The 10399-nt window shown below is 40.1% G+C and overlaps 1 protein-coding gene across 1 annotated transcript in view; it reads right to left on the bottom strand.

Moving 5' to 3' along the window:
• The window catches only part of pde9aa (phosphodiesterase 9aa), a 30537-nt gene extending 22000 nt beyond the window's left edge, over positions 1 to 8537 (bottom strand). The window contains exons 1-2 of the mRNA XM_013915518.1: positions 8482 to 8537; positions 6364 to 6434 (exon numbers count right to left, since the gene is read on the bottom strand). Of these exons, the coding sequence (XP_013770972.1) occupies positions 6364 to 6385 (22 nt within the window). The 5' untranslated portion in view covers positions 6386 to 6434; positions 8482 to 8537. The remainder of the gene's footprint in view (positions 1 to 6363; positions 6435 to 8481) is intronic.
• Positions 8538 to 10399: the final 1862 nt, after the last annotated feature.

The raw sequence follows: 10399 nt of genomic DNA, 5'->3' as shown, positions 1-10399 counted from the left end.
GGGGTCATGTGATTGTTGGGTTTTTCTATGAAGCGCCTTGAGGCGACTTATGTTGTGATTTAGCGCTATATAAATAAAATTGAATTGAATTGAATTGAATAGAGACAGAGCACTTGCAGAGGATGCACTCTCATATCTTTCATGGAGAAATCTTGAGTTGTGTTTTGCCAAAGTGTGATGTTGAGAGGTCATCACAGTCAGGATTTAATGAGGTTTGAACAGCTGTGTTTAAAGCCATAATTAATGGTGTGCTCTTGATGTCCGCCCTGCTGAGTTGTTCTGCTGCTGTTGCATCAAAAACTGGCAAAAACCTTCACTTTGTTCTGAACACATGATTACATCACTAAGATGCCCTCACAGTGCAGAAATCATGCATCACAGAGTTAGTGAGCTTCATTAGCTGCTTTGAATAACTACTTTAGCTTTATTTGCAATACAACAGAAAAAAAGTGTTTCTACCACTTTGATCATCTTGGATTCAGAAAACAGACACAGTCTTTACTTTTAAACTTTACTTTTTAAGTTTCAAATGTACTTTTTTTGAAAAGCTTACAAGCTTACTGGATCACGCAATCTTGAACCCTGTTCTAGTTATGCTTTTATGGTTTTTTTCTTTGGTGTTTTTTGCATGCTATGCTAATAAGTCATGTGGAACTTTATGGTGGTACCTTAATATAAAGTGTTAACACACAGTTAATAAAACAGGTGTGATAACTACATTTCCTGATTTACTACTATTTTGTATGTTTGTTGCACTTAAATGTTTCGATTATCAAACAAATGTAAATATCAAAGATAGCACAAATAAACACAAAATGCACGTTTGTTATCCGGAGATTATAGCCTATAATTATAGCCTTGCTTGAATCACTGCAATCATTGCTAAACAACGACAGAATAATTGTTCCTGCTGGTAATTACTTTAACAATAAACTCCTAGAAATCCTATATTATAAAAGATAAAAGAATAAGAAAAGTAAGACGATCACAACATTCATTGATCATATTGCATAACTTTGTATTGCCTGCCAAGACGCCATCAGACAAGCTGGTTAAACTAAGTCTAGCAGCACGGTGAACAATTCGGCAGCCTCAGAAGTGCAAAGTTCCCGCTTGCACTTAATAAAATGGTAGAAGCTTGCTAGAGGAAATGGCATTGGTGCATGACCTTACATTGGATGTTGTGTAAGTATAAAATGACAGCACACACTTTTATACTCTGAACAGGTCAATGTTCAACAGACTCTAATGATCTCAAAGTTAACTGCCTCCCAAGGTGGGTTAGCAGACCACACACACAGTGGGGCATCAACTTATCTAATCACAGTATCATTAACTGTAGAGGAACACAACTTCAGACAAAATGCATTGAAGGTGCTCGGTTACCTGTACGCTAATGTGCATGAATGAGGCTGAGCATTACAGTAATCTAATGGTGAAGTCTTTTCTATAGTTTTATACCTCTATTGCAGAAAGTTGAATTTCAGAAAATCGAACTACATAATTTGACACAACACCATGATCTGATAAATCTCCATACAGAAAGAGGTTCATGTAAAACCTGTTTTTAGCCACAGAATTCCAGAGAATTGCTATGACATTTGAGAAAACAGTTCATTTTGCAAAACAATCTTTTAGGGCATAGGTGTCAAACTCTGGCCCGCGGGCCAAATTTGGCCCGCAGCCTAATTACATTTGGCCCGCGAAGCCATACCAAATTATTATTAGAGCTGGCCTACTGGTATTATACAGCTAATGTATATATTGTTTAGTATTAAGCTTTGCTTGTTCCATATTCAGTTTTTCAGCAAAACGTGTTTGAGTCAATAAGAAAAGATTCATTCTTATATCTGGAGGAATAAATATATTTCAATAAATATATTTCAATAAATATTAACGTTAGCCCGCGACTTTGTTCCAGTTTTGAATTTTGGCCCACTGTGTATTTGAGTTTGACACCCCTGTTTTAGGGGGAAAATAAAAATGAAAAACGTATAAAAACCTGGTTGCATAAATATGCACTCTTAAACTAATGCTAATAATGTGTTTTTGCAAAAGGCTGTCAGTAACAAAGTGCCTAAATAAATAATTTCAAATTGTTTCTTTGCTCAATTGTCTTGGGAGAAATTCCCTTGAGAAACAGACGAGAGATGAGAAACTGCAAGTCCTGTGGAGTCGCATTAATAAGCTAAACTCGTTTCTGCTTAATATTTATTTAGTAAATAGACATACTGTAGGTGTAGTAATAACATCAACATTTTATTAGTATTTAATCAACATTCGCCAAAAGAGTTGTGAGAAACGAGCATATTTTTGCAACATTTCAAAGACTACTTTATAGAAAATGCTATAGTCATGTTACTTGTAGTTTATTTACTTCATGTGTTTTCAGGGTTTTTTCTTGGTTAGTAAGAGAAATCTAGCCTGTTTCTGAGCTTGGACAATAGTGTATTAAAGCCATGTTCAGTATCTGAGGTGGAAATGCAAAGCGTGTCACATGAACAATGAGTAAGCTTCCACATCTTTCATTCTTCCATGTTGTTTTTAACATTTTTTCCAGGCCAGTCCTCCTCACAGCTGTCTGCTAGCCTCTGTCACCATTTTCTGCCCCTACAAAAGCGTGACTGTGATTCGTTTCTCTTGCCCAATTATTTTTTTTCTTTCAGTTACAGATGCCTTCTGTGTGTTATGACTTGCCTGGGGAGGGGCACATTTTCAGATTCTTCTTTTTTTTCTCTGAGCATATTAGAGGGACAGTAAACACTTTAATAATCTCGTAACAGAGAATGACATGACAACTCCATCAATGGAGGTGTAAATCTCAGTAAAAAGTGTAGCCTCATGAGCAATTTTTCCAGCTCCATATAAATTAGGTTTCTGATATTTCTCTGTGTGTTTAGTCTCATAATGGTGATTCAAATCATAATCATTAAACACAACAATCTGCTCTCCACAAACCAGATGTGGGCTTCTAAATAAATAGAAGTCCATATCTGGTTAAAAATAGAGTACAAAATAATGAAGGTCAAAACATAGACACCAAAAACTTTCACACTTTAATGGAAACCATGGAACTTGGAGGAACACACAAGGCACACAGCAAGAAGAAGGATGTGACAGAACAGAGGCAAATGGAGGTCATCAATACACAAGAGGAGGGCAGAGTGAAGACAACTGGGAACTACAGCTGAACTCAGTCTAACTAATGAGACAAGGAGACAATAGCTCACAAGAGGACCTATCAAAATAAAACAGGAAGTAATAATCCCTGGCACCAGGACTAAAACATACTAACCTGACAGAACTAAACAGTGAGCACAGAGACAGGGTGCTAGCTAACCAAAGCACAGGGACATAGGGACACAACAATGGGGACAGAAAGGGATACAATCACAGAGACAAGACTAAGATGGACTACACAAAAACAGAAACTAAGATCATCTTCAGAAGAGCACAGAAAACAAAACTAGTGAACAATCTAAAACTCCAAAGTACAAGATATAGAAATAGATCATAAATCATCTCAAACCCTAAAAGAAACCAAATCATGAGACCACAACATAAATTGAAAATTCTGGGACGAAGACCCAGAACCATGATGGTGTGCTGAACACTGGGGGAGTCAAGGTCTCTGTCTAAACAAATAAATAAATAAATCTGGGTAAATTTCCAGATGATTAAACATGCAACTATTTTGCTGATAATAACTGAAATAAGTAAAGAAAACCAACAGCCTATTTATACAAGATAATTCATAATTTTATTGGGGGGGCTATATTGGTTGGGTCTGATTATTGCGGGGGTCACAACCCCCCTAACTCCCCTGGAAATTACGCCCCTGTGGATCCATGAATAGATTTATCAGAACCTGTCTCAGTGGATGAGTGACTGAGAAGATGTCATTCTTTAGGAGTGGAAACATCGAGAAAAAAAACGACGGAGCCTTAAACAGGGATTAAGAAGTGAATATAAAATATGTACACTTACAAAATAGTAAGTGTCTACAGTCTTTTGTCACGGTGGAGGCTCAGTTATGGTTTGATTTAATATCTCAGAGGTGTTTTACTGGATTTAGTTTGTCAAGTGTGAGTGCCAGCCAGCGGTGTTAGGGCCTTCATCTTCCATGACCTAAAGCATGTTCTTGGCCCGTGATGTAAAGTGACTTTGACATTCCTGTGCTAGAGTAACTGCCTGTCTCCTGGAATTCCCTCCATGCTGTTGAGACTGTGCTGGGAAAGATGCAGCAAATTTTCTGATAATGGCATGTTTTGATATCTGCTTGAGGCTGTGCTGGCAGACATAAACAAAAATACTTTGAAAGACACAGCAAACCTTCTGGTAATCAGAAAGAATCAGAGTCAGAATCAGAGTTGTGTTTATTGGCCATGTATATGTGCAGACACATACAAGGAATTTGGTTCCGGTAGATGGTGACTGTTTTGCTCTGTGATCCTGGAGGAGTTGGGCTACCAGACTATACAGATGTCCAAGGTTTGCTCTGAAGTATTGCACTCGTCTTGTGCTGGGGTGATGTGTGTGTGTGTGTTCAGTACCGCGACGGCTTGTCAAAAGAAGCTGGTCCTGGTTTGGATGAATGTGCAGCATCTCCTAGAGGGCTGCAGTTTGAACAGGTGAGATGCAGGATGAGTGGAGCGTTAGACGGTCTTCTTACAAATGCTATTTCTTCTGTGCACTGTGAAGTATTGCAGACACTGCTGTGCCTTCCTGATTATGGAGGAGGTGTTTACAGTCCAGGAGAGGTTGGAAGAGATCACGGTGCCCAGGAATGTGAAATCCTGAAGTCTCTCCACAGGGTCATCATTTATGTAGAGGTAAAGGTGGTCTGCTCTGTGTCTTCTGAAGTCCAGGATCATCTCCTGTGTCATTGTGGTGTTCACTGTCTACTCAACATAATGCAGACAGATTCATTACATCGTCTCTGTGGCAGAGTCATCATCATCACCTGCAAACTTCCCTATGGTCTTGCTGGTGTAAGCAGGTCTGCAGACAGAGGTGTAGAGGCTGTAGAGCCATAGGCTCAACATACACCTTTGTGGGGAGCCAGTGCTCAGCAGAGGAAAGGTGTGGACTGAGTTTGGAAGGTTGCTAATGAACCAAGAGCAAGTGGGAGGGGGGAATCCCAGTTCAGACAGTTTCCTGACCAGGATGTCAAGGCATGAGACAGTTCTTCTGCATGGGTCTGCCCTCTGAAGTAGGTGATATGCTAGATGCCCTGCCACACCTGCCGAGAGGGCGAGAAGGTCCTCAGTTCAACTCCACCATCTGGCCGGGGCCTTTCTCTGTGGCGTTGGCATGTTCTCCCCGTTTTGTTTTCTCTGGGTACAGTCCAAATGCAGGTAGTGAGATTAGGTTAACTGGTGATTCTAAAGTGTGTCTCTCTCTATGTGTTAGCCCTGTGTGAGGTTGGTGACCTGTTCAGGGTGTACCTTGCCTCTTGTACTACAGTAGCTGCAATAGGCTCCAGCCTACCTCTGTTCCCATCCCAAGAAGCTGATCTCAGTGTCCCATTTGTTTAACTTCATCTCTGTCGCTGAAGACGTCTGTGGAAAATTAACTGGAACCACACTGGTCAGGACTTCCTCCCAGAACAGACAACAAATCGATCATCACTGTCTTCCTGTTCCAACATATTTTCCAGGTCAGAAAGTCTCGTTATTTGCTTAACACATTCCTCTCCGCACTCAGTCAAGGGAACTGTCTCCCAGTTTCACTGGTTTCAGTCAGTCATAAATCCCGTCACATGCATCTCAAATTACCCAGAAATATGAACATTTGTAAGTCTTGCAATGTATCGAGGGTTAAACCAGTCTGTTCCAGCCGTCTGTGACCTCTGGCCACTACCTGCCTACTCTGTGATGAGGTTACTGGATGTTTGGCCTGTCTCGTGGACTGGGAGGGGTATAGTCCAGAAGAGAGATCCTGGGTGCCTCGGCCATTCAATTGAATTTATATAGCACCAAATGACAAGAGTGCTGCAAAACACTTTATATTATAAGACAGAGAACCAACAATAATAGAGAGAAAGCCCAAACAATCATATGACCCCCTTTAAGCAAGCACAGTGAAAAGGAACAACTTCCTTTAAACAGGAAGAACCCTTCAGCAGAACCTGTTGGAGGTTTGTCTCCCAAATCCAAAATGGGGCTATAAACACATAATGTGTCACTTTCTATGTGACATATATGATCATTGACTTTTCAGTGAGTTGGCTATAAGTCACGAGGATAGTGATGACTAATCAAACACTGCATTCCTTTTTCAAATGTGTCTTTTATATCCAAGATTAACAGCTGATGACGGAAGACAGTAAATGTGACTGTAGAGTGGTGGGAACGAACTTACGCTCTACTCTCTTTTCCAACATTGTGAGACAGTTGGTGACCTCAGTCTTCAGCTTGTTGATTTTGAATGCCCTGCAGACACATGGAAGTAGGTGGGAAATAGGAAATGGAGAAGTTGTTAATGAAAATGGAAAGGCCACCATCTGGGACTCTAAACCAAACAATTAAAATCAAATCAACAATTAACAGCTTCTAAAAAAGTCACTAATTAAAGGTGAAAATCTGCCACCATCCTGGCTCATTTGACCCAGCGCTTTGCTTTTTAATCTATTTTGATGTTTATGTTTAAGTTCATGCAGTTATCTTTATCTCATCTATTTTGCCTAGTTTGCCCAGTTATAGTTTCTTTTCTATTAGATTCCTCTTGTGTCTTCGGCCCTTGTGTTTATGTCCTTGTCTCCCGTCTTCTCCTCTTGTTTACATGTTTTCCCTCAAGTCCCTTTCCATCCATCATGTGTGTGTTTCCGCACCCATCATGTTCAGTTTGTGCGTGCTTATGTCTATGTTTCATCTCCAGTTCCCTTTTTCCTCTGTGTGTATTTATAATGTGCGTATTCCTCGTCAGTTTGTTATGTTAAGTCTGTGTGTCTTAGACTGCCATGTGTCATGTGTTCATCTTTCCTCTTTTATTTTGAAGAGGTCTGGTGTCCCATGTTCATTGTGTTTAGTTCTACTTCCCCTGTGGCATCATTATGTTCATTCCACCCAGCTGTTTCCACATGTGTTTGCCCTGATCACATCCTGTGTGTCCTTGAGTCTGCATTTATTCCTTGACTGATTGTCTGCTATCCTGCTATGCTCACGCCATGTTTTCCAGGATTTCATGTACTTATGCCAAGTCTTCACGGTTCATGTTTTCATATTCACTTTCAGGGTTTCTTATGTTTATCCTTAGTTCACCCAGTTTAATGTAGTGTTTAGTTTTGCTTTCGGCTCTTGTTTTGTACAGTTAAAACCAGCCTGTAATAAAACGGCTCGCTTTCAGTTAATATTAAGCTTATTTCCATGCTTTGTATTGTTTGCTTTTGTGTCCCCTATTCTCCACTCCACACAGTCTCCTCTCTGAGACAAAGTCTCTCTTTCAACCTGAAATTACACTGTGGTGTCATGAGGACAAATAATTGTGTCATGGTCCAAATACTGATACCGAACTGCACATTCCTGCACTGCTCTACTCCATATATTTACTTCTAATGTCTACAGTAAGTATATCTTCAAAGATTAAGGTGCTTCAAGATTTGGCATGACTGCTCCAGCTTGACAGTTCATAAAGGAGCGAGGGAGCTCATGGAGAAGCTTAATGATCAATGAACAGTTATGTTTACACATAGTTTTTGTCTTAGTAAGAGCAAGAGTATTTATATTCTTGTGAACGTGTTCACATTAATCCATATCCGTTGTTTATTCATTTTTGGCCTGTCGCTGTATTTTAACTCTTTCAGGTGCCCGTCTTCATACCTCATCTGTCATAAGGAAGCACATGCAGAATGCTACATAGATACATAAACATGTTATTGTATTAAAAATGTGACAGTAAGTCAAATAATGTTAAATATTCTTCTGCTCGTCTTAAAACACAGCAGGTGCAAATTCACTGCTCACAGCAAATTTATTTTCAGACATGAAGATCCTTTATTTCAGCTTCAGACTTTGACAAACCACCAAAGCTCTGCTCTACTGCAGAATTACAGCACTAACAACACTGCGTAAATGTTTCATTGGCTTGAAAATGACATGAGAGCAAAAGCAGCAGAATCATCTGTGGAACAACAAGTGAAAGTTCAAAGAGGCAGATACGGATGAAGAGATACGACGACAACAACAGACAACTAGCAGTAACATTAACAAGTTGCAGCTGCTGTTAACTCGAGGTGGGGTTATAGCCTCGTTGAATTAATACAAAGTGAAGAACATGAAAGAAAAGCCACAGCAGTTATAAAACCGACATTTTCATCATTCTGTTTCAGGTTTTGGAGATAAAAGGTTTGCTGTTTTCTGGACAATGCTCTACAAAACCCCCAAGCCAAGCTAATTGAAAGAAGGAATATAAAAGACGGTGTTAGAACAGAGTGTAAAGAAACCATTTACAGTAAATTTAGACTGAAACATGCGCACTCACCTATCTGCTTACTTTGAAAACTGCTCTGCTGCTCGCGTCAGTACATTCTGAAAGAGTTCCTCTTTATCTGAAGAGAGAGTAGGCATGGAGCGGTGTTACGTACTACCCCCCACACACACACACACACACACACACACGCACACACACAGACTGAGGGGTTAGTGTAAACAACTTCAGTCCACTCAGGGAGAATATTTCATTGTGAATACAAAATGCAGCGAGAAGAGCTGTGCATGAATATTTAGGATAAATACACACTCTCTCTTTGCGTCATACAGGCACGAACACACAGAGATTGTGTAAACCAGTCACAGAGGCCAAGCAACAAAAGGCAGGGGCAGAACAGATAAATAAAGTGTGTCCTCTTCCCTTTGGCTTAGCTGTTGGTGACTAACATAGTGTTTGAAGACAACAGAGACTTACTGACAGCTTAATGTGTTAACAAGCCACTTCTGATTCCTCTTACCGCACAGTGGGAACAAGCAGGATGTACAAACAGAGTCCTGTTACTGCCTTAAAGCTCCAGCATTGTGGGCAAAGTTCAAAGCCACAGGCCAATAAACTAAGCGCTACAAGAAATTGTAAAAAAAATCCACTCAGGTCATTGCAGACAGGAGACTTGTTAACAGCATTGCTCTGTGTGCTTAGTTAAACTGTTTCAGCTGAAGTGATTGGAAAGACGCCTCAGCTGAAACATGGTGGAGCATGCGTGTCTAGATGAACCCAGTGTTTAGTGTGTGTGAGCCAAAACACAAACACACTGCTTCATCATCGTGTGGAGACAGTCACAGCTCGCGCCATGTCAGGGGTGACAAAAGATGTTAAATGAAAAGATCTTCTGTAACGTTTCATCAACATCTCACGTGTGAGCACAACAGTAGTTTATTCCAACAGTTTCACACGTGGGCTCAAGTCGCACAAGAAAAGCAAAACTGACACTTTTTTCACTCGTCTGCTGTGGGACTCAACCTCTCCACAGCACGAAACACTCGTCAGCTACAGCAGCAGAGATGTGACTTAGTGGCCTTATTATTATTTTTTTAAGTGCTACTAAAGTGGTTAGTTATTAACACAGGAATAACACACATGTGACTCCATATTGTAGTGGTTTGCACATTTGCCTAACAGGCAAAGAGTCAGTGGTTTGATTCCAGCCCCAGGTGTTGTGGTAGGAAGGGCGTCTCATATAAAACTCTGCCAAACCACAACAAATAGCTGAAAGCAGCTTTTAAAAAAAAATCAAATCTGCAGGCAGAATGCACAAGTTTCAACAGCATATTGCACACTTTGAGCTGAAGCTGCTTTTTAGCAGTGAAACCTTAGTTTTAAGTGTTTTTATTAGAAAGTTACACATCACTTTGATGTGCACAGGAAACTGGACGTATTTGTACTAGATACCTCTTAGGTATCAGTTGCTAAAGCAAAATTGTGGTGTGAGAGGAATTTTATGATGCTTTTGAATTTTTTATTGTCATTGCACGTGTCACAAGTACAAAGCAAAGAAATGCAGTTCGCATCTATCCAAAAGTGCTTTAGCCATGATATAGATATATTACAAATATATATTAGCAATAGTATAGATATATAAATACATTACAGAAATGGGTCTATTATGGTATGTAATAGTGTACACAGTAGGAAGTTATGAATATGCTATAACTGTAAGTATGTACAGGCTGTAGTGGTGTAGAAGCTATGTACAGACTATGAAAAGGATATAAATATGAAAACTATACAGAAATGTGATGTGGACTCCCAGGAACTTGAAGCTGCTCACACGCTCCACAGCCGTCCCCTTAATGTGGATGGGTGGATGTGGGTCAGCATTCCTCCTGTAGTCCACGATGAGCTCCTTGGTCTTCTCGGCGTTGCATACAAGAGGAAATATGAGGATGAGGAAGATGAGTATGACTCAGAA

The sequence above is a fragment of the Pundamilia nyererei genome, unplaced genomic scaffold (assembly GCF_000239375.1).
Source record: "Pundamilia nyererei isolate P.nyererei 1_Seehausen unplaced genomic scaffold, PunNye1.0 scaffold00316, whole genome shotgun sequence".
Classification (NCBI taxonomy): domain Eukaryota; kingdom Metazoa; phylum Chordata; class Actinopteri; order Cichliformes; family Cichlidae; genus Pundamilia; species Pundamilia nyererei.
The sequence above is the reverse complement of the archived record's forward strand: the minus strand, read 5'-3'. Positions and strand labels throughout refer to the sequence as shown.